This window comes from Neodiprion pinetum, chromosome 3 (genome assembly GCF_021155775.2).
Source record: "Neodiprion pinetum isolate iyNeoPine1 chromosome 3, iyNeoPine1.2, whole genome shotgun sequence".
Taxonomy (NCBI): Eukaryota; Metazoa; Arthropoda; class Insecta; order Hymenoptera; family Diprionidae; genus Neodiprion; species Neodiprion pinetum.
In genome coordinates, this window is record NC_060234.1 from 41,316,751 (window position 1) to 41,342,398 (window position 25,648).

General features: G+C 43.2%; 1 protein-coding gene across 3 annotated transcripts in view; it reads right to left on the bottom strand.

Annotated features, from left to right (window-relative positions):
- Positions 1-25,648, bottom strand: part of Pgant2 (polypeptide N-acetylgalactosaminyltransferase 2) — a 160,797-nt gene that overhangs the window by 24,958 nt on the left and 110,191 nt on the right. For 2 of the 3 annotated variants that reach the window (XM_046616383.2, XM_046616384.2), the window contains 2 exons: positions 13,251-13,423; positions 12,592-12,711 (listed from right to left, as the gene is read on the bottom strand). In XM_046616383.2, the coding sequence (XP_046472339.1) occupies positions 12,592-12,711; positions 13,251-13,423 (293 nt within the window). Of the gene's footprint in view, positions 1-12,591; positions 12,712-13,250; positions 13,424-25,398; positions 25,478-25,648 lie in introns of those variants that run through there. The other variant, XM_046616385.2, reaches the window with a different exon arrangement.

Consider the following 25,648-nt stretch of genomic DNA (forward strand, 5'->3'; position numbering starts at 1 on the left):
GAAAATTGGAGTGCGGAAAATGTGAGGTGAAACACGTAGGATAAGTAAAAGCGCGTGACGGGAAATTTGCTACATCAACGTGTTAAAATTACGCGTGCAACGTGCAGGGAACTAGGAGTAGAAGAGAATGGAGGGGGGGCTTCTAAGTCTTCGCGAAAATGTAACTACTTGCATAAATTTTCGCCAGGCACGTACACCACCCTCCGTATTATGTATAGGTATATTTATAGGTATGACATCCTTTGCATTTTCTTGCTGTAATTGCTTCCAAGTGTTTAGCAATAAATACAAGTGTTGCACCTCCGCGTCCCGTTTCACTAAGCTGAGGCTCACCTCTCTCTCTCTCTCTCTCTCTCTCTTTCTCCTATTTCTCAGAGAAGCTCGTATGCGGCGAAAGTCCGACAAGTTTGCAGGGTTAAAGCCTCTAAACTGAACATCTTTATACAGCATCTCCCTTACTTTTGCCTAGACGTATGTCGTATAGTACCTATCATACCTCTTCCACTTTCTCGAGCTTGCAGAATAACCGCAGAAAAAGAAAATTATCCATAAGTCAGATCATTTATGGTGTAGGTATGATAATCTGTACAATTGACATGATGTTTTTTTATCCCATGTGACAGATTGGAAAATTTTTTTTTTCACACAAAACGTTCGTGAAAATGCTGAAACACTGAGAAAAATTTCGTTTGTTATAGTGACTAAAGAAATTCAGTAAAACAGGTAACGTTAAAAAAAACTATTTGAGTATTGTTGGGATTACGTAAAAATTTTGCGCTATCGTCGATCCTTTTTTGGTAATTACAACGCAAAATCGGTTTCTCAGGTTTACTCTACTTTTTTAGTTAAATAAGGCTTTAACGTCAATTTATTGTTGCGCAAGCATTAAATTTTCGCAACGGTTGCAAGAAAATATAGTAACAGTGACCGTAGCGAGAAAGAATAGTAACGGATACCAGACTTTCCGGTAACAGCTACGAAACTAATTTTAATTTTCTACCTAGAACTGTATTTTACGATTGTGGTAAAAAATGAAAATAGTTAAGGAATGAGCGGTAACCGGAACTAAATATTTCTTTCAGTGTAGCTTGATTTCAGTTTTACGACATTCAGATTTTCCAATTCTCTCGTTATGTACGAAAATTAAAAAAAAAAAAAACAAAACAATGTTTTTCGTTACATTACTTTCGTTTCATGCCACCTTTTTACGCCGAGTGAAGAGAGAGAGAGAGAAAAAAAAATAGAATAATTTTCAGCATGCACCGTGAAAGAGAAATCGAAATAGCTTAGATATATGCGCGTTGCGCGATTATTATAAATACGATTATAATTATTCATGCGATAGAAATTTCTAAGAACTCGATTTCGGCACAACTACGGTTCTAAATATCAGTATAATTTTTCTCGAAGCGACGAATTATAATTATACGTCGTCGTGCCTTGCACACCGGTTCTATAGAAATTTCAAATCACGTATTCAAATTTTTCTTTCATTCCTCATTTCTTCCTCTTTGAATATGTGGAATAAGATAATCGTAGAGAATGATTGATGCCGAAATATTTCATTTCCTATCGTTATTTTTTTTTTTTCCCCCACTCGTGTCGCGTGCGGCTGTAAAAACCGGATGTGCCGTTAGAATTCAGGATGATAAACATCAACGCGTGCAAATCACATTCACGAGTTGTTATTTCTATCCACGACAAGGACATTCCGATCTTAGACCGAAAATGAGATTATTAGCGCCCACGCTTTCGCCGTGCCGTTTGCAAACCTGAAAGTCAATTTCGAGAGTAGAATGTAAGCGTACAACGCAATATACTTTCAGTTTAGATCATCCGAGTCGTATAACATCATCCTTGTATTCTGGGGAGCAAATTGAATGGGAAAAGTGAAGAAGTCAGCCGATACGAAGAAGAAGAGATAAAAAGATAACAATAAAAAAAAAAAATAAAAAAAAAGATGGGAACAAAAACGCGACGCAAAAAGCGAGAAAGGAAAGCGCACGATTGTTATTTCAATTCATCCGAGAATATTATTGTATCATACCCTGGACCAAAGATCGACGAGATTTTTTAAGAGCAGCGAGGTAGCGAAATTTAATTGCAGATAAAATTTCACCGATAATTTATCTTCGGCTCAATTATTCCCCTGATAATTATGCTGCTACTACTTAGTTGCCAAGATGCACGACGATGATATTCCCCGATGTTAGGAGTAATCGTTATTTGTGAGATAGCGATTAGATCAGGAGGATGGATTAAAACGCATCTCGGAAATTGTTTGCACAATAATAACGACGAATCTTGGCGGGAATTTACTGCAGCCTTGTCTTTGCGCACAACTTGGCGCTATTTTTCTCCGGATTTATTGATATTGAAAGGGTGAAAATAAAATCGAGAAAAGATTCGAACAGGCGATGGTCGTTTTGTCGGTAAGGCAGATTGCAGGAAACGGTTTACCGTCGGATATATTGTCTAGACTCTCCGGTATTTTCCGCTCTTGAATAATCTATCGTTTATACATCGTCGATTATAGACGCGCGGTTAGTATCCTTCGGGAATTCCTATACTTGGATTCACATGATATTACGCTCGAGGAGGAATTTTTATTTACCTCAAGCCCCGGTAAAACCAGGGATTGACTAAGGGCGCCCTGGAAAAATGTAACAACTTCCATCGGTCGACGGAAGCGTTCAGTTTCACGGAGGACCGAATCCAGAGATATTTGTTTGAATAATATCACAGTCGAGTGCGCGTCTTTTCTCCCTTCGGGGAAAGGGATTCACGTCCGATACAAAACCAGGGTCCCTCTTCACGATTGTTGTCGGTGATTCTTATACCGAGGAATAGCCACGCTGCGAGAAAAATCCGACTAAACATTTCGAGCGGCGGAATCTCTGGTTGCGAAAAGAAAGAAAATAAAAATAAAAACAACATCTGTCACGACAAGTTGATTCGAGAAACTTGTACAAACTTTACACATTTCGGACAGTTACGAGTCTGAATTTTGACGACGGGAAAACAAGTTTGTGATAATACATACTTCGTTAAAAATCAATTGTTTGTTACCTTTCCGTTTCTACGCAATTTTTTCCGTCCATGAAAAGTTTTTCTAAAGGACAGATCAGCAGCCTGAGATTGCGAATTTATAAAATTCAAATCATAAATCGTGATGCGAGCCGCGTTTACACAACGAATACAGCTGAGGTAATTTTTTCTCTATAGAACCGACGGGATTGGGATGAAAAATGTTGAGTTTGAGCTCGTTTGCAGTACGTTTTTCAATCAGAGAAGTTGGAATGGAAAAAGGTGGAGAAATAATGTATAAATAGTAGACCAGCTACGTTCGCCGCTGTGATACGTAACTGTAATACTAAAAATATACGGTGGAACGGTTGAAAATTTTCCGAATAATTAAAGTAGTGTAATTGATGAAAATATACGATAATTGAGAAATAACCAACCGGAATGAAAAACAAACGCAATTACCGCAAACAATCAGCGACGAAGTGAGATTGTCGCTTCTGTGTTCCGGGAAATAATGGCGGAAAGATGATTATTCTCGGGCGTTTGAAATTCGTTTGATTAATCAGACCGCCGCCGCCGCCGCTGCTGTAATTCGTTCGGATCTCTGCAGCATAGACGATCACTGAATGTGCAGAGTTCGCGTCTATTTTACTACGTAATAGACGAGCGATAAAACAAGGATGGAACGGAGAGCGAAGAAGGAGGATCGTCATTGACGGATACTCGAAGGATGCGCACATCCGTAACACGTTAAAATCGATGAGAGTGGAAAAGGATAGAGTGAAAAATGATCCAGGACTTTGCTGCCTCCCCCCTCCGCTCAATGACATCCTTGCATATATCGAGTTACTCGACCGTGAATCCACTTAGTTTCCTCTTTCCTCCTGTCGGCAATCTTCGATCTCTGATACAACGCGAAGCTCCTGGCCTATGAAAATGTGGGGAGCCTCGTGCGGCTGATTCGTTTACACGAAAGATTTTACACTCTTTTTTATCAGCTTTATTCCCCCCCGCAAGGACGAATAGACAGGATCGAACTCTCTCAAGGGTTAAATAGAGTAGAATGTAAAAAAACAAAATACTGTTAAAATTGGCCAGTGTGGATTACTATAGAAGAATTTTTCTCGTTGATTCGTAAATTTAGAATCGGAAGTCTTCCAGCGAATATTTTCTTCTACAATTCACAATACCGGATGTAGATAAAATTTTTGGCCTGATACTTTATTTCCCTTGTGCGTTTATCGATAAATTGATGAATTTCTTGCCACGTTAGTTACACGCAAATTCAGGTCTGTCCACAAATATTACGAAAGCAGTGTTTACTCGGCTTTTGATCGCAGTAAGATGCGTTTTTGTAATTGGTTAAATAATTGAATAGACGTCTGGTACTAAAACCGAGTTTTACGCGCCTGGCAAACGATGACGCTTCAGTGACCACAAACGGCGCCTCTACCCTAAGGGTTTGAATCCCACCCAACTGCGGAGGGTAAAAAGTTCAAGCTTGCTTCCTGGAGCGTGTCCGAAGATAAGGTTGCAAAAAGTGATACACATCGAGGCAGGTCAGTCGACTAAAAAGTAACCGAAGCAAGGCGCATAAGCGGGGAAAAAAAGGAATCTCGGATATAAGAGAGAGAGAGAGAGAGAGAGAGAGAGAGAGAGAGAGAGAGAGAGAGAGAGAGAGAGAGGGAGAGAGAATTGGCGAGGTCGATATCGTGAAAAGATCCTTGCACGGAAATCCTCACAATAGGATCGACTTTCGGTTAAGGGTTTTTCTGCCTCCCTTACCACCCTCTCCTCTCCCTATCCCGATTCGCCTGCTTATTCCTCCCTATCCCGGTATCCCGGATTGCGGCGGCAGGAATCCCGAGTCCTGGATTCTTGCGGGATCCGGGTAGCTCCCTATCGCCGTGGCCAGTTCACGTGGAGCTTTGCTCTCCTCACTCAGCGATCCTCCGAGCCTTGTCTGGATATCCCGGTTTTCTCTTTCTTCTCTTCCGGCGTTGCCCGCTGATGCGTTAGGAATAAGTCAGGAATACGCGAATCTATTCATCGGCTACAGCCCAGGGATAACCGGCCGGATTAACTCTCGTCCATAAAGTCGGCACTTCGTACTCTCCTAAAGCTTATAACTCACGATTTCATCTCAAAAGCTATATATCGTCGAAGCATTTGTCACACCGACCTGCAGCGGATCTCCCACAGGTCGGACTAGAATCGCGTACGCGACACGTATGATTGCAAATACGTGACTGTGAGGAAATTGCGGTAGATATAAGAGAGGGAGGTGGGGGAGAAGTTTCGGAGCAGTTCTATCCGTTACGTTGCCGCAAAGCGTTTCGTCGAATCCTCGTGCCGCAAACGTGCAATATAACTCATTTGCTCATTCAAAGTTAGTAGCTGCGGATTTTTTACAACCGTTTGGAACGCGCTTCGAGTCAAGTGAAAATTGTGCCAGAACAGAGGTTTCACACGTGTGACCGAAGCAGTTAATCAAGGTACAGTAAGTCCAATTGAAAAAAAGTCCCTCTGATTCGGACGCAATGCTTCAGTGATAGGTTGCTATCCTCTGTTTAGTCACGCTTTTATTTCGACTAGACGGTACGTTTCCTTACGGATCCTCGAGTCTGGTTTCACGTCGAGAATTGCATACGATGCTGGATTCAGAGTCTAAAATTCTGGTTGTCCGGCGATGCACGGAGTAACGACTGCGTGGTCTGCCAAAGACGGTTTCACCGGTGACGACAGCCGGTTGACCGATAAAAAGTGCGGTTTGAGATCTCTTTCACTGGTTTACCGGTCGTAACCTTTACGATCCTTCGACGCCAGAGACCCATTATCCACCCTTTGGACTCCGGAGAAGTTGCGCGGTTATTGGGTAACTTCTTTGGGTTCGATTGAAACTGATTATATGAGCTCTGTGTGTCACGTCCTTATATGCTGTATAGGAGGAAACTTTCGAGGTGGTCTTAACCTCCGTCAAGCCAACTGCCGAATCGCTTTGCATCCGTGAATCAAACGAGAACGGAAAGGAGAGAGAAAAGTGGTCGCGAAGTGCGGAGCGGAGGAAATCTTTTCTCTCGTTGCACCTCGAGCATCAAACTATAGAGAGCTTGTGTGTACACAAGAAACTACAACCACTTAGTTCGCTCATCCTTTTTTCACTCCGTTTCTTTTCTGTGCCCATGCCGCTAAAGGGTCATGAAATAAGACCGGGCTCAACAATTCATGAAAGCATTCTGCCCTTGGAGGAGCTTTTTCGTTTTTTATTTCGCATCACCACTTTTGCTGGTAAAAATGTTGAGCAAAAGATTGTTGCCTTACCCGAAACCATATGATGGGTAGACATTCGCAAGTTATAATTGATGGATTGAGAAAAAGAGATTCGAATCATACGTGCCCAAGAGTTGTCGTGGATAAATCCAGGCTCTCGATTTAACTGTCAAGTTTTGTACCTAAGTATAAACTGTAACCGAAGTGGGACTGCGCAGTTCTCAGAGAATTAACCACTATCATCCACTCGCCGATACACCGAGCTGCCAATGAAGGCGATATCTCTTCGTGGGAACTAAGTGCACCCCGATACCTAGAGGTAGGAGAAGTACCGGGGTTCGTTTCTATAGAAAACGGGTCGTCGCAGAGGTTCGAAGGACGCACTTCGCTTCCCTCAGGTTTCCCCGAGATTAGGAAGCCGCGATGAATAGACGTGCACTGGCAGTATTCGAAACTTGGGTAAGTATCTCTCGCCCAGCGATTTCGCTAATACTTCGTCGCGAGATGGATGGGACGATGAAGTGCGGCCTTGGTCCACTTCGATCAGGCCTCACTTTTGGCTCCCCACACGGTTCAAAGCCGTTCCGTTTTTCGGTCAACTCGACGCGTCACTTGGTCGACAAATACAGAGCATATTGTTTACACGAACAATTAACGAGGAACTTGAGATTACGTAGCAAGATAGGTACGTTGCGCGATGTCGACCCGGTTAGGCTCTTTCCAACTTTTGATTGTGTTCGAGGTAAAACTGGTAACGATTGGATGATGCATTTTTCATACCATGTTCGCATCCATTCCATTTCCACCGGCGGTGAATAATATACAAGGAACATCGAGCAGGCGGTGGGTAATCGGTGACGTGATCAGCTGGAAGCATCGACTTTAACCAAGGAGCTTCCAACTTGACTGGGCGTAAATAATGAACCGTAGAGTTTGCCAGAGACGGAAGGCCCGTTTCAAACAACGATGACAAATTCACGCGGTACGTTTCCTTTCCGTCCGTCAGTTCGTTCGCTTCTTTCTCTCGAGCCATCGTTCGCGACATAATGGAAGGCACCTACGATTGCCTTAGATGGTTACACGCGGCGCATAGGCACAGACTGAAATTCACATTCCGATCAATTATTCCCCGAAGAGAACTACACTCCGCACTGACATCCATAATGCACCGAGTGGCTCAACGTGCACCCAGTATCCTAGAGCTCCCGGTCCGGTTCAACGGAGTTCCGGGTTTCCAGCCTCCCGATCAACTCCCGAGGGTATTTCAACGAGATGCTATTAGTCGAGGATTACTGACGATCCCCGTCAGAGGGATTGATCGATAGAGAATTGCCTCTCCAAGCCAGAGACGCGTTTGATGCAATGCCCGGTGATAGGCCAATCGGAAATTCAGATCAGCACCGACTCGATTCAAAGGGCTAAATTTTTCAACCTTGACTTAGTTCGGGTTCTCTGCCAAAGTTGGGATACGAGTTGGGTCGGTGTAAATGACAAGATGTTTCGACTAACGATGATCATCCAGAGTGCAATTCGCACGGGAAGATATTCCGCGAAGCGTACCGCGCGTAAGTTTCCCATTCGCCAAAGGATAACCTGACCTAAACAACTTCATTTCCTCCCTTCTAGCAATTTCCGGACGATCCTCGTTCCGATGTACCGTTGTTGTTGCTGCTGCAGTCACGGTCGGCTTGTTGTATACGCAGACGCTGAGCAAACCTGTTACAGTTATTAAACGTCATTCGAAGCGATTGAATAGGGGAGAATGGAGAATGGAGACTGACCACCTTCCACTATCCGATAGCGAAAACAACGATGAGGACATCGCCGTCGAGATGTAATAAAAAAAAAAAAGAATCCAATTTCTACTTGGGTTTGGAATCCAGCCGGACGACGCGACTTAGAGGCATTTTTATCACTCCTCCTGACCCCGACCGAGTTCAACACATCCGTTTCAAATCCTGCCGGTTCAAGGAGTGAAAATAAAACTCTTTCCTGCGGGGCATGTAGGTCGGTGAGCCACCAAGCCCGAGATACCGGAAATGGTTATGTGCAAGGAAGCGGAGTGAGATCGAGTTTGTAAGTTCAGAGGACAGGGTGCTTAATGGTATGACCGACCTTTGATCTCTTTGCCGCGGAACTTTGTTCCCCCAGCTGTGTCTTTGCAAATTTAACGAATTATACGAGATTATCGTGTAGAAACTCGTTATAATGGACTGCGGAGTCGTGCTCATTTCGAGATCCCTTTGCACCGTCATCGTTATCACCATTATTATCATAATTCAGATCTTTTACCCCTCCTTTGAAGGGATCACTTTTACCCAATTCTCTTCTCAAGGTCGTTCCAAACGTTATATAGAAAATTTTTACTCCATGATCGTGACGAAGATTGTTTTGTTATTTTTCCGAGGTCATTTGAATGGGAACGAGGCGCTTGAGATAAGAAGCGTAAAGAAAAATGAAATAGAAAATCATCGAACATTTAAGGATGATGGGAAGGAGCGAAAGAAAAAGTACGATGGGCTTTCACCGCGGCGGTTCTTTTGGACAAACAGGAAATTCAACGGTCCCTCCCTTCCACCCTTCCTTTTGGAACCCTCTGCATCTCCAGCGTCTATAAACGACTTCCGGTCGTTTATTTTCAATCGTTTTCATCATACAGATTTTGCGGGTACCGAATGGATCGTGATGTGAGTTGAAAAAAAAAAAAAAAAGAAATTTCTTCCAAGAGTCAAGTCAACGAACATTCGCCGTTCCAGTTATAAACTTCTACGACATCGCAGCGTGAACTCGACAAAGGAAGACCGGCGAAGACAAACTGAAAAATACTTTCACCCTGAAAGTATGTATCTTTGCTCTCGAAAAGCTTATTTACTCACATCCATCGAAAACATTCCAAAAATAGATGCGGTAAAGGTTGGAAAGAAGAAGAAGAATAAAAAAAAAATGCACATGCTGTATTTCTCGTAATCAGCTGGAAAGAATCGCGGCAGCTTTTCTCGAACTTGACATAACAACAGCACGAAAGTCGATCGTATGTTGCTTGTCAAATATCGTTGTTATTTTCCGATGGCAACAAGGGGAAGGACACTAATCTTGATTTGTTTTTCTCAGCAGGATGCCACCGACTGTAACTCAGAGACTACGAAGTTCATTTCGGAACCGGGCTGCGTAAACCGGAAACGGAGATGCGAGGACTGCGTGTGAAATATAACCGGAATAGTAACCCCTACAGGTTACATTTAAACGACCGTACAATTTCACGTTTTGCGATAAACAAAAAATAAATAAACAAAAAGAAAAACTCTATAATTTTTAAGAACAAACGATTTTGTTTACTTGATCCAATTACCTGCAACCGAAGCTCAGTCACTTCATTTATCCAAAATAAGGGTTCTTTCCAATATTCAATCCGATAAATTATTATCATCGGAATCACCGCGTTTGTGATTCGATTCGATTGAATATCATTTCCATCGTGACGAGATTAATCTACTGATTTTTATTGCGCATATATTTATAGGTAAGAATATTGAAATTGATGATTAGTCAGCGAATACCCAAACAAGCCGTTCTTACATTGAAATTGCAAAGAGAGATGAGGAAAAAAATTGCAACTCCTAATATGTGACATCGTATATACGATAATTTCGCGAACGTCGAACGGGACTTTGAGCTCATCCGGATTTCGAAAAAGCGTTCAATTTTACCAGTCGCCTAATTAGGGATCGCCACTTCATTGTTCGTCCCGGCATGAAATACCTATCGTCTCTCTTTTTGCGGGGGATATGAGTTGAAACACCCAGAGACGTTTCTTTCTGTTGGGGGGTAGGGTGAGTTTGAATCGAGAGATTCGTTCGATTAAAACGACGAAACGAATAGAAGGGCTCTCGCTGCTGCAGCGAACCGTGAAAAAAACCTCCGATTTCCGCGCACTGGCAGTTGAAAATACGAGGGACTCGCTTTTTTTCCTCCCCTTTGATTCGGGGGGGCGCGGTAATGCAATTATAAAAAAAAGCTCTTACCCGGTGCTGAATTGGGGGGGGGGGGGGGGGGGGGGGGTAAGGTAAATTTTTTCAACTCGGTGGATCCCAGAGTTCAACAAGCAATTCGTGTGATTAACGGCCTATCTGATCGCTCACGCCCTACAAATTGCAAACTGATCAATTCGGACGACGACGAGTGAAGCAAGTCTGAATGTTTCGACGCGAATGCATCACATTTTCTGCGCGGATAATGCAAGGCTCGGTTGGAGGTAATTTTTGCACTTTTATTCTTGTATAAAAATTGCTTAAGACAGCTGCGGAGTGAAGAAATTTTTGCAAAGATATTATCAAAGGCGATGGTTACGTGTTATGTAACACTGTGCAGGCTTTATCGATTTACCAAATCGCGCCTAGTCACACGCACGTGTACAACCAGGATGTACCATTGAAAAGAAATTCAAGTTGATCACCGATTATGTGAGAGCGGTGGCAAATTATTGCCTGCCAGAGATATAAGCCGCGTCAATAGCCTCATTGAACCAGGTGTAATTGAATTACAATTAACGAGCGGTAGTGAAATACGCATGGATTATTACCACGTTATTATACATCGACGGGCATAATTCGCGTGGTCGAATCTCTCGTGATTCCAGTTTTAAGGGGTTCTGATTCAACGAAAGTATCAAACTTTCCTCGAATCGGAAAAAAAACAATTCTGTAATTGTATCTAATCGATCCTTGTACTTGGAGCAAGAAAAACAATAACGCTTTTTGCTGTTTCAATATTTAACCATCTCGTATTGTTTCTTGAAAAAAAACAAATACCAACTTTGATCATTGTTCGACAGATAAAAAGAAAAAAAACAGTACCGCGTTTTCGGAGCGTTTGTTAGATTTTGCCAAACTAAGACATTGATTGCTTAGATAATTACGATCAAAGTTACCCTGTTCGTTTTGCGATTGAGTATTCAAGCCATTGCCGATTTGCGAAGGAAGTACGCGAGGAAAAAAAAGTGAGAGAGATGAAAGAAGAAAAAAAGAAATGCCCAGCAAAGCAGTTCTTCAAAGAATCGAGTATCAGGATTTAGGAGCTTTTTCTGGAGACCAGGCATTTGGCAGCCGAGCTGAATCCCTGTTGGCCGATTAACCCGTAATTCATTTATTTCTTTACCTTCGCATCTTTCTTCTCCTTTTTCTATGGTTGAGAAAAACTTGGGAATTACGTTATCCGGGCGAAGTTGCCGCCGCGCGTACTTTAGCTTTCTGACTAATTTCACCTGCGAGAGAAATCGCTAAAGTCAGAGGGCGACTTTTTACGCGAACAGACCAAGCAACGCAACTCGTTCGTCTTTAATCCCTCGGAAATAAAAATAAGACAAAGCAAAGATTTGCAAAAAGCAGCCGAAGCTATTTATGTCAAATCTGATTGAAAATAGTCCTTGTTAGTCGGAACAAAAATCTAACACGCCGAATTTTAACTGTGAACATTTGCGAATTAACAACGTCAAAGAAATCTAATTACTATTTCATTTTTTTTTTTTTACCTGAAGATTCGAACACTTTGTCCGATTCTGATGAAAAACGAGTCAATTTGTTCGTAAACAAATTTTCTACAAATCGTCTGGATACGTATTTTACATCTTTTTTTAAGCTGGTAGTTGATTAAAAAATCCGATAAATGGAATCGTTATAGCGTGCAGATAATAAAATTGTATGATTCAGCAGAAAATTCGTCAATTTTATGAAAAATCTGTAAACTCGGATGATTTTGCGCAGAAGAATTCATTTACGTACAAAATGAAGTTATAACTGTTTATCAGAATGGGACAAGGCGTATAAGATAATATGGAATAATGCCATTTCTCTGTTGTTGATATAACGAAGAGTTCAGAGTTCTAACACAATTTTTAAAAACATGACACTCTTGAAACTGGGACTTTTCTATTTAGATGTAACTAAATTAGCTTTGGTGATACTTTCGAACCTTTGTCTTGTCACGTTTTTGGTTAAAAACGTGTTTGACCTGACGCATGCATTAAGGCAAGCTTGGCGACTGCAAGATCGCAAACAATCATCAAACCTTAATTGAGTTTCTGAGACTTAATTGGAACCTCTCAACACTTTCCCCAAGCGAGTATAAGACTGAGAATGTGAGAGAAATGCTTGCTCAGTGAACACTGGCTTCAAACTTTTATCCGAACATCAGTACCACCAGAGACAGAATCGATCTGGCAAAAATCGGATGGTTTACGCGAAATTTTTTTTTACAGATAAATGTGCTGAGTAATATCGGAGTGTAATTTATACTCACATCGCGCTTCTGGTATCCGGAATGTCTCTGTTGCTCGGCAGTCCGTCCGAAGCCTCCTGGTTGAATTTATTCCTCGCGTAAGGATCCTCGCCGGCTCTAAGACCACCCCGCGAAACATAACTGGGGGGGAAAGAAAAAAGAACGGAAGTTTTCCACCTCGTTAGTCGTTCGTAATTAATAAAAATCCGAAGTGCGTAGCAGCGCTTTAACTTCCTCTGGTTAATTTGTCTTACATTTTTCCCCCAACACCGTAATTGGAAAGTTCAAATTTTGAAGGGTTTGGAGCGCGCGTAAAATGCCCCATTTCTAAACAGTGCGACAAAACGATTTTGGCGCATGCGCAGAATCGATATTCTCAATTTTACACACTGCGATTTTCTTGGCGCATGCGCACTTTCCGATAACTCAATTTCACGCACCGACAGTGGCACGTCATTGGTTTAGGTTAGGTTTCATGACGCTAGTGCCTCTGGATCATTCGACTGCTCTTGATCTACTTCTTTTCAATTGTAATATTACATTAGTTTGCATCTGAATCGTGTGTTTACAGAGCTCGCCTTTGCGACTCACGCTGCAAACTTCACACTCCTCGGAAATCACGCGCTTTCCACACTTGTAACCCAATATACCATCAACGAAACGAAACTTTCCCTACTCACCCCTGTTCGTCGAAGTAGTTCCAGGTAACCCGAGGATCCGGAGTCGGTGCCGGCAGCAGCTCAGAGGACAGAATAATCGCCGTTCCGACCGAATCGACGTACGCCGAATTTGCGAGCCCGGAATTGAGGGCCACCGAAGACGGATCCTTCAGGCGTAGGGCTCTGTTCTCGTTCTGGAAAATAAATAGGCAACCACCGGTCTTAGCGTTCGGCAGGGATGATTTTCTCGCTCGGAATAACCGCGGTCTGAAAAATGAATCACCGCGTTTCGCCCGATGGCCAACCCCCGCAAATCTATAATTCATCATCGTTAGTACGGGATCAAAGTTTCTCACCTTACGACGAGCGATCGGATTGCTTTATTGTTTTTTTCAAATATTGATTGATCGTGGCCGCCTTCTTCTACTTTTTCTTCTTCTTTACCGCCTTTTTCGCCTCCAGGGAATCCGCGAAGCCTGAAATCCCGGAGCCGAGTTCGGCGCCTAATACCGTCGTTAAATTATCGGTCACGATTCATGAATAAACGATTCGCGGCGGTCCTGAATATAATAACCATCTTAAGGTAAAAATAACAATCGGCAAATTCGAAGCTGCGGCGGGTGCGGTGGCTGCTGCTTCTAGAAGCTTGCTTATCGGTTCTATTTCAAACCGATTGCGCAATTCCCGTTCGCGACATCGGAAAATCGACCATCGCCAGCCGAGAATATCGGGACCCGATTGTTCGGCTCTTGTTTGACTTTCGAAGACGCTACTCTGCCGGCCTCGGTATCTGCTCGTACTCAGTCATTCAGTTTCGAGTCTGCCGCTGCTCTCCGACTACTTCAATGCTGGTTCATTGTAGTTTCGGAACTATTCAATATATTGTTCACCGTTAGAGTAACCCCGGCAAACTGAGGTGTATCGGACTCCTTTCCCATTGTGTATCGCTCAAATATCAACAATCACCAGCCCCGCTCTTATGCACGCAATGCCGATTCGAGAGAGAGAGAGAGAGAGAGAGAGAGAGAGAGAGAGAGAGAGAGAGAGAGAGAGAGAGAGAGAGAGAGAGAGAGAGAGAGAGAGAGAGAGAGAGAGAGATTGAGAGCGACCGTCTGGCTTCTTATCGAGATCTATGAAGTAGTGCACGGAGTTATGAACCTTGCCATTTCTGTTAATCGAAGAATCGGAGGGACTTTGAGAGGGAACGAGGCGATAAATAGAATTTAAGGGGGCTTCCATTAATTCAGTGTCTTTTTTTTTTTTTTTAATTTGGGCTCCCCTCACGTAAGACTTACCCTATGATTTTTAGATAATTAAATATATTTTATATGTCATTTTGCTTCATACCACTAAATACCTATTGATAATCTATAGATTCTCTGAATTATAAAATTGACGTGAGATTTTTATCAACCACCCTCCCCTCTATTTTTAGCTCACGTAATTAATGGACGCCCCCTTAGATGAAATGCGGTAAAGTAGAAATTTGGAAATTCGGCAAAAACATATTCACACTTAGCTCAATTCAATTCCTTCAAGTAAAATTCTTTCCAGAACTGAGAAAAAGTGATTTTTTTTTTGTCTGACGTGATGTTTTATCGCTTCAGTAAGATACTGAATTCAATCTCTAGATAAAAAAAAAAAAATATCTCAAACCGTTGTGGAATAATTGTGCAACCGCTGCACGACGGTCATAGAGTGAAACTCCATAACGCTCGGCGCTCAAGGGGATTAATATTCTCGGAGCGGAAAACGCGCTCTGGAATCGGAAGTCCACTCGAAACGAGTCGACGGCGATGTGGGCCAAGCTGTTTCGCATCCGGTGCAGTTGGAGTTGGCTGATCCGTACCGCGGAAGAATTCGCTTCCCCGAAAGGAGGAGGGTAGAAAATTCGCCGGCGAAATTACCTGGCCAATAAGCGGATCAGGTTGTGGCCTTCGCCTCGCTTGTGTCAACTCGCTGTCAGAGCGTGTTGGAACGGCCCGAGGGGCAAACAATCAGCCAGAGGCAAGTCAATTTATTGGTAAATATTTACCGGCCGCTGAACGTCGGCAGGTGTAGACACGTACATGCGAAACTGAGTAGCGAAATTGCGGCTACGCGGTTTATATTTGCGGATTTTAGCGCGTGTGGGTGTAATTGACGGCCTGCGAAACAAGCCTGCGCACACAAACGAACGTAGACTCGATGCTGATAGTAATTACGCGATGGGTTTTCGGGGCGAGAGGGGGGGGGGGGGAAGGGTAATTTCGCCTTTCCCATGTGTTGCGGCTATGATTCGCTTAAGGGATGCGTTTATACGGTGGTTTTAATATGCCTAGTTTTACCATGCTTATTATTCATTGAAACCATTTCACCATATACGAGGGATGAAATTCTTGACGGACGAGATGCCGGGGTTTTAAGCTACTTTACCCTTGACAAAGTAAAACGACATCTATATATATACATCTTAGTGTTTAAGGAAATATGGGCCCTAGTGTGCAGTTTATAATTTTTACGTAGGAAAATCAGGCAATTGGAAAAAAATAATACAATCGAGGGTGTAAAAAGTGAAAACTCAGGTTGATAACTGTCATGAATTTCACTGACGAAACTTTTAGTAATTACTTATTATCGTTCCATTTTATTTTTAAAAGTTAAAATCGCATTCTTTGCATAATTTCGATGAATTAGGTTTCACTTTGTCCGTGAATATTATAAATTCTGGACGTATCGTTTGAAATGAATTTGAAATAGGGTTACTTTGTTTTTCAGAAAAGCATAAGTTCATTATTAATATCCACAACGATTTTGTGATGAATATGTTGTTGGATCTTGCAAAAAAAAAAAAAAAATAATTATCTCAGGTCAATTTTAGAGTAGATATCATATATTTACGAATAGAGTAGGCTTGCTGCCATCGAAATTGCGACAAATGATGCGATATTGGCATTGAAAAAAGAAGAATAAGAGATCAACGATACGATTGTTCTAAAACTCGGATTTGAGGGTGTTGATATTTTTCTTTTTCTTTTTCGTTTCATACACCGTTAAAGCGAGTAAAGCTTGAGACTAATACGGATCACGAATGAAAATCAAACGCCAAGGATGGTTAACGGCGAGAGTGAATATCGAGAGAGGATTACGTCGGATCCATACCACGAGGTTATTTCGCGTGGCAAATATTAACCTTGCGCTCAATTTATAATTCTGAAGGTGCATCCACCCGCCGCGCTCGCATCGCTTGCATTCCAATTTTAAAAGGTCACTTTTCCCTATCGCGTAACGGCATCCCACCTTCGGTGGGTAAAACCAGTTTGCTTTTCACCAAAACGAATCGAGCAAAAAATTTTAATCGCTATGCAAATCAACCTATGAATATAGATTTTTCCTCGCTCATTATATTTCTCCGATAATTTCCCTCGAGTTGTACTTCAGTGCAAAAAGAAGTTCGCGCAATTTCAAGCGATGCAGTTTTGCACTCACTCAACGATGCACAGGGTGTACAGTAAGGTTTGAAGCGAAGTTCGGTATTGAAACGTTTTTATCTGTATCACAGACACTCTTATACAGGTATCGGATTCAACTCGATCAGTTTCAGTTGCCGGTTAAAATTTCGTTTCGTTACGTCTATGATCCGACAAATTTTTTACCCAGCCTCATACATTATCAAAGCGACTGTCGATCCACCGCGAGAACCAATTCAGTTGCCTGGATTCGGGTGAAACAATAACAAAGAAAAACGGTCCGGATTTGGAAATTTTCGATACTTCGTATTCCAGGTTTAGCGGACTCCAACACCGTGGATCCAGGGGATGAACGAAATAGTCGAAGGAGATTAAACGGGGGCCTTAAACACAGGCGAAAGAACAAACACGGGGAATGAATTTATACTTTACGAAAGCTGCAGGGGCAAACAGGGTTTCAATTAATTTTGAAATTCAATTTTCACGTAATAAGCACACGCTTCGGGATCAGGATTTGCTCCTCTGTGTTACACGGAGCGGTACCTGGTCAAGAGAGATTAGCCTAAATATTCCCGCGAGTGAGGCGCGGATTTAATACGAAAGCGAGCGACTCCGACACGTCTGAATGTAATGTCGGGTATCCTCTGCACATCCAGGAAAACCCGCTCGGCTCTAGTCATCCTCGGTTACCGGGCCAAACCGGAGAAGGACCAGGGCCAGAACCGCAGGGATGGTTTCTATGCAAATGTACTCATAACTCACGAGAATACATTCGCCCCGGACTCGAGAGCTACTGACTACTAGCTGGAAATGTATGAGGAAATGGAAAAATTGGACCTCGGAAGCATCTAAATGCGTTTCTCCGTTTCGAATCGTCCTCGGACCTCAGGTTGGTTCGGTTATTGTGTTTTTTATTTATTTATTTATTTTTTTTTCTAAGGGCGCGAAAAGCGGGGCGAGCGAGTTTATCAACTCTTCCGGGGGCGAAATTGCCCTTCAGTCCTGTTTTTCGTCTTCCACGTGTCGCCTGCTTGATGAATTCGCAACGTCGACCTCGAGCTTTTGTTTTCAATTTCGGGATATGGGAAACGGAACGGTTGCAGACTAGAGAGCCTAGAAATACCGAAAAAGGAGTAAATCGTTGAGGCTACATTTTGTCTTCGTATTGCTAAATTTAAGTTTCCTGAGTTGTGAAATTTAATACTCGTAAACCTATAACCGAGTGAGTTTCATTAGCAAGGATGGTGTTATAATTTTAGTCGTGACAACTTTGCATCTTCAGATCGTCGATAAATTCGTACGTACGGTTTCACTTGTAATATCACATGCTTTCTAGATCTTTTGACAGACTGGCGGATATCAAAATCCAGCAAGTTTATCCAGCGGCAATACTGCACAGTATGAAATGTCGATGAAACGAAATCGAGTGTAGATCCTATACAAATAGAATCCTGAAATCCAATTTGCGTCTACTGCAGAACCGATATTTCATTATTCGTACATCACCGACAAGGAAGATATCCCGGATAGATCTCTCCGATTTAATTTTTTTTTTTTTTTTTTTTTGTAGTACGTTATAGTAGACTGCAAACCAAGCGACACGTATTTTGTTTTATCCGTCAGTAGACACTTTAAAGAGGGTGAAACCGCCCTCCAAAGTAAAACATGTCAAGGGGCGATTTGACAGTTTTGTTTTTTTTTTAATTGAGCAAATTACAGTTCTGATTTCTCATTACGAGAAAACTTTTCCAGTTGGATTGGTTGAAAAACATCATATTCTTCTGGGTGAAACTGTCAAATCACCCCCTGACCTTACTATGCCTTACTATGAAGGTCGGTTTCACCCCCTTAAAGTGTTTAATGACAGACTATAGAAAAAAAAAACAAAGTTTCGCTTAATTTTTCGTCCGCTACAACATATTACAAAAGAAATCAAATCGACCTGAGACAACTTCCTCGCGAGGAAACTTTCCGGAAACGATTATCAAGACCCTAATTTTCCATAAAACAAAATCGTTTATGCTTCGCGAACGCGATTATTCTTCCATGACATCGTGCCGTTGTGACAAAGTTGAACGGAGACAAAGTATCATCGCGAGACAGGGAGGATTCTCCTGTTAAATTTTCAGCGAGTGTCTGTGGGTATCGCCAGTTTTGGAACTTGTCCACGCATATGGCGCCCTTTGCTAATTCCGTATTCGACGTCGGTATGCCGGTGGCACCCGATTAGATCTGACTGCTAGCTGCCTGCTGCCCAAATATCTCTGAATACGGTTGAATATAACCTCGAATGCGACCGAACACGGTAGATGTAGTGTAACACCGACGCACATTTACCTTTATATATACATATATATACATATATATATATATATAGGCTTACAACACATACATACATACGGATTATTACCGAAGGCTACATGCGGGTCGCCAACCCACGGGATGCAGGTTATCTCTTGTCCCTATAGAGTACTCGGTCACGTCGTGTCCCGATTTCCGTAACCCTTATCCGATCGACAAACCCCCTTCAATTCTAACGTGATTTCGATATGAAATACGCAGCTTCTTTTTTCACAAAAGAATTTTTCCCCGTTTTTTTTTTTCAAACTTTTTTCAATCTCAGAGAAAAAGAACCGACAGGCAATATTTCGATGTCAATCTATCCTCTGTCCTTTGGTCTAGCCAAAGTTTTGGCAAATCGGTTTCTGTAATCGAAATCGAGAATGACGTTTAATTTTACATTGATCTGATGATTTTTTTTCTAAAAATATGTTTCTCTGTGGAGATCATCAACTAAATTTGAACCGCGACACCCTATTTTTTTTTTTTTTTTTTTTGGAACAGATTCTACGGCAAAAGGTTGACATTTATTTGACGGAAAAGGGTTGCGAATGGCAATGTCGTGGTCAATCGCAAAGGCGAAAGGGGACCTGCGGTGGGCCGAGGTAATTGCAACTGATTGTGGCCAGCTTCGGACTAAAACCGCGCTGATAATTTAATGCAGCAGTAATCTACTTACGTTACACGTTACATACATACTTGTCCAGGACGTCGGTTAAGCCAGAGGCTATCACCCGCGAACCACGAGTTATCCGACCGCCGTAGCGAAGTTGCCGCAGCGCAAAAAAAGTTGGTCGAAAATTCTCCATTTGCACGCGAGTAAGGATGTGTGAAAGGAAAAATGACGAAAAATGATGTTATAAATTGTACGGAAGCTTGCCCGGTTCCAGAACGTGGAATCTCTGTATAAATCGAACTCATTATAATCCGGCTTTTTCTAAACACTTCGTTTTCTCCTTACCACGCTCTGTGCGGAAAATATTAAGAGAGTTGGCAAGCGCTTTCGCCGAATCACATCGTGCGGAAAAAATTTTCTCCCTTTGAAAAATTTCAATTGTAAAAGCGCAGATGGCCGCGGCTGGATGATTTCGATCTGTGAATGGTTATCAAGACGCAAGACAATGGCAAAAAAGTTTCGAGGCTCTCGACAGATTTACGAGCGGTAACGCGAAGTCTGATTCAAATGGGACGTGGATACGGGTAAAGGAATTTTGGCATCGTTAATTGGGGGTGAAAATTTGTACTTGTGGATTACTTAATCGTGCGTACCTACTGAAATAATTGAGGGAGAAGTTATGGTAGGTATGGACCTTCACTTTTTTCACTCACATTACATGCAATGAACTCCCTTTGTCGCGAACATCCAATTGTGCTCATGATATAACGTTCCTCTTTACAGATTGGACGGAATTTGTGCTTCCCGAATTTTTTCCATGTTAAGATAATTCCCTAGGTAATAAGTATTAAGGAGTTTTACGGTATGTAACGGAATTTCTCATACCAAATACGCAGGCGAAGAAGCTGCTCTGGAAAACTCCGCTGGGTACGAGTAGCTATAACTGCTTTATAGATCCGTCCACTCTACAAGGCGATTGCCTGTCGCTGATTGGCTTCTTCGGAACAAAGAATAACGCTCGAGTATATTAGACTGGGCACAGAGAAGCTCTTTGTTCCTTACCCTACGTCTCAATTTCCATAAATTTCACGTTTAAAATAAGCCAATGAATATAAAGAAGACTCGTACATACAGCCAAAACCTAAATTCCGAAAATCTTCTTCGGCGAGTTTTGATTAACGAAAGAGCAAGACTTACAGATCAGAAGACTCGATTGGGTATAATATAAATAAAATTTTGTTGTACTGTGAATTTTTAAACGAGTTGCTGATTTTGTACAACACATTGCGTCAGATTGATTTCCGACACACTGTGAAAAGGTCGATGTTAATTTCCGAGCGTACAAGGTGCACGCACGAAAAATGGTAATCCCATTGGAAAGCCTTGGCGAAAATTTCCTCGGAGATGATCCGCCGTTTCCAAAACCCGCGAGAGCTTCTGGGAAACTTCCCAGTCGCCTCAATCGACTAATACCTTTGGGAATCAGAGCTGATAGGGATTCAGTTGTTGATCGACCGTCGTTACGGACGATCGAATAAGATCCAGAATGCCTAAAGCTTTATGATCGAGCTGCTGTGTTCATTAGGAAGTCTAAAGCCAGCATCCTACTCGGGATCCTTGCGTCAGAGAAGGGAAGGGTTCTTTGGGGAAAACTCTCTTCCTGATCATTGGGAATTCGGTAATCACGTTCATCGCCTCTTCTCATCAAACGCTGTGGCTTCTCTATCAAATATTTTTCCAAGTGTTGGGGCCTCTAATTAGTTGCCTACCAAACGTCTGATCCGAAACGACGCGTCCTCTCTCTAATGTGTATTTATTTACTTATAGCCGAATTTAATAGCCGAATACTACAGTCTGCGAGGAAGGCACTTCCCGCCAATCTCCGTCCATCGAAATCAATCCATCCCGAAAGTGCACTTAGCCGAAGCCAATGTCGTTGCGTTCCGGCTCCAGGATAACCTGCTTCAAGCAAAAGCTGGCCTGATGATTCATTTCACTGGCCGCTCAATTCTTCTCAGTTACCCGCGTGATTCACGCTTTTCGGGGAATGGAAGGGAGAAGGATCGCTGTTCGCACAATCCCGTACATTGCAGATAAAGCGCTTCTGCGGCTTGGGCGTTAGCAACTTCTATCGACGAAATCCTGTTCCTGGGAAAAACAGACGAATGGGTCGGAGGCCGGGTTGGGATATAGACGATGCGGTTTGGCCGAGCCTTTGGACCGCGGTTTTTGGTGAATGTACCGCAGCAAATTCCGCCTGACTCGAACGTCACCCACAGTTTGGGTGAGAGGAGATACCGAGTTCCGCGTTCTCATTGTTTTAGGATTCGCGAACGTTGTTACTGGAATATCGCCCGGAAGGACAAGAGACAAGGGGTAATTGTGCTGGCCTAAAGCTGACTTGACTCGGGTTCAAATCGACGATTGATTCATTTACCATTGAAGCGTTCATTCTGTTCCGAGAAAGAATAAGGCCGGATCGTCGCTTCGCGTTATGACGCGCCGAATGGATTGGGTTGCAGAAGGACCCTCCATTAAGCCAATAATGGACGAAGATGAACGCGGGTTCCGGGAATCGGGGGAAATTGGAGAATAGAGGAGAGCACAAAACACGTCGAGGCGCCAGCACGGTGCGATTTTGGTAAATGGGTGTTCGCAGCCAGGCTACCGTCCCCATTTTCCATCAGTAACGATCATCGACGGTTGAAATCGATCGACGCTGGACGTTGCGATGAAAATTCGAACCCGCTACATCGGGCCACCACGCCACGTATCCACACTAAAATCCGTAGTGGAGTATCGGCTTGATTGCAAGCAAGGACGAGAGTACGTTGGTAAAGGGTCCTCGTGATCAATTTACCAGGACAATTGCATCGAACCTGCGACTACCTTGATTACCGCCCGACTGACCCTCGCCACACATGGGCTCTCGATCCATTCACGTTCTCAACTCCCCATCATCCATTCCGCACCGGCACTTGTGTCTCAGACACACGTCGACTTGCCATTCAGGATGTCCGATGGGATGCTTACCGCGCGTAGTTGGCGACGATGAAGGCAAAGACTTTGGTATTGATTCGAAGGTTAAATTTCAAGCGGTCGCCGAACGCTCGGCGATCGAACACCCCGTGTGCGGATGCAGATTCAGCGTGGAATGTCGTCGGGTCACAAGCGTTTCCGATAGAGTCGACACCTGTGAATCCATCAAACTCGGATGCCGAGGACAGAGACGTCAACGGGATAACGGGCAGGCCAATGGACCTGCTTGGTAATCCTCCTCTCACCCGGATCATCGAACCAATTGCTCTGGCAGTCGCCAATCGACGATAATTTGCCGCTGGTTAAGTGGGCCGAGCTTCGAACGGACGGATCTTCCAACTTCTTAACTCCGCTAGGGTCCTACGGATACTTGTGTAGGTATAAGTACCTTCGGTTCATTATCACGGACATTAGCATCTAGGATTCCGGCGGCTGTTGACTTTAAGTAGGCTGCAAGACGATGCTAGATTAAGTACCTGTCGCAACTTTGGATCAGATAACAGTTACAAATCAAGACCTTGTCTCCCTGCGCCATCCCTGCTGCCTAAACCTAGTTCACCATGCTCTATCGTCCGCTCCGCGTGTTCTCTGCTCTCCTCTCTACTGATACCAAACTTTCGAGCCTCGTAATTACGAGTTTCACTAATTAAGGATGCGCGAAATTATGAACGTTAATTATTTACTAATTAGCAAAAGATACGTCATGTCCCTCAGTTCTGTATGCGATAGGTGCACGCATGCGCTAACGCTGTTACGTGTAATAATAACATCACCGTCTCATTCTCATGTGGATAATTCGTAATTATTGCCAAGTTTACAGATTCGAAACGGACATCGTTTCCGGATCTTAATTTACGCAACACAGATCTCAAAATTTGTCACACTTTCTCACCTGCATCTTTAAAATGGCTACAATGATCGAAATTCGGGTTCTTTGTAGGGTAGCGGTAATTAAAATTCGATTATACGTACGTAATATCTATATACGTATGTATGAAGAATTTCGGTCAAGACACCATTCTTCAGGACGGAGATCACCGTGATGAATAACGAACGAAAGCATTATCTGTAATCCGTATTAAATCCTTTGACAAGTAGTCAAGTTCTCTCTCGACTGGATGTGAATGACGGGATTACAAACTGGTTTATCTTCATCTCTGGACAATTTGACAAATGCCCCGGGGGCAGATCTGCTGGTTTAAATTCATCACGCGGTGTGAGTACATTATTAACACGAGTCAATTATATCTTGTGAAATCCCGGCGATGAACGCCTCACGTTCACAGACCTTCAATCATGGGATTTACGTATCGAGTATGCAGCAATTCTGCTTTATTGAAAGTTTACTCAGCGCTCGAAGTCTGTTGCAAAGTCCAACCTGATGGAACGAGCAACATTTCTACAAATAGCATGTAGTTTTGCACTTTCCGCGTTGATTGTAATATTTATAACGCATTACTGTTCGGACGCAAATCGTTCAACGACGGTTATTTCCGTTCCGGAATTCCAGTACAGTGTATAAGATCGTCGCTCGTTGAGTCGAGGATGTATTTCTACGGAGCTTACGGCTTATCACCGTCAACCGGGTGACCGGGTAACCAGTTCTAACCATTCGCCAAACCACCGACCCTCGAAAATGGGCCTTGGACGTGAGCCAGACTTGGAATATACGCAAGACTTCCTCCTCCAGTATTACACGCGCTCTGTGGTTACCAGAAGGGATACGAAGCCGAGAGTAAGCCACATACATTATGCACTCGTCGAGGCAGCTGCGAAAAGCTCGCGGCAAAACTAGCGCTGGTATAAAACCGTGCGCCACCTTCTCGTGCTAAGAAATAGAGCAAAATACGTTTGGCGAGTCAGCTCGTTACTGCGGGACATTTATACAATACTCGTCGCAGACTTTCCTGTTGAACAGTTTTTCCAAGGACGTCGAAATTTCAAGTATCACGTGAACCAGTGAAAAACAACCCCCTATTTTCATGGTTTACGCGCTATTTTATCGTTGACATTTTTATCGCAACTTTAACCATGGTTTTTCCTCTTTCGTTGCAAACGCGTGAACGCAGATGGACTCCGAGTGTTTTAAGCTCGTTAATGGGTGGTGAGGCAGGTGAGGGAAGGGCGCCGATTGGGCAAACGGCTTTGCCGAAGTCGTTGGAAGGGTTGAAGACTCACCGATGAGGTTTTTACCCCGGACGTTCCAATGTAGTGTAACTAATATAAATGGACGTCGGAGGGTTTCGAACGCAAGATCATAATTCTCAATCAGCGGATCCCCTCGAACGAGATCAAATAAATGATCCAGAAGCCCGCGGGTATACATATACAGGAAAACAGCCAAGAATACCTTACAGGTATAACAGGTATACAGTCTGCGAGACCATCGCGATCTAATACGCTTTCCACAACGTCAAGCAGCTCCGTTATGCCATCAATCTGCACACGGATCAGTGTACCAACGTTACGCGGTGGGTAATTAATGCGTTTGAGAATTGATAGCGGTTCGTTTCTTTCAACCAAAGTTCGCTGTTCGCGTCCCCCCATCCAACTTGACAAGCCTTCAAGCGAATCCCGTTACAGGCGATTCATTGAGCTTCGAATGTGTTCGACGAACTTCAATCGGTGCGACTATACGCCAATGAACGAACAACCACCAGTAAATGAACAAGCTGCAGAACGAAAAGTAACTTTAAGATGGTTCTCTGTTCACTCGAGTATTTACCATGTCTTGGTTTGTTTGTAACGGGGTGTCTCGGGACTTGGATGCCGGTGGAAGCATTTTGATGACCTTCCGTCAACGAGTAGAGGGATCAGACGAGAAGGAGCGTTAACGCACCTCGGGCCATGAAAGGTTCGTGGAAGACGATCCTCAGCGGTTGGTATCAGGACGATAAGGTAAGAAAGACGTCGATGTGCCGCAGGGCACCTACAACAAAACCGATGTTTCAGTCACTTTGGGTGAAACTTGATTG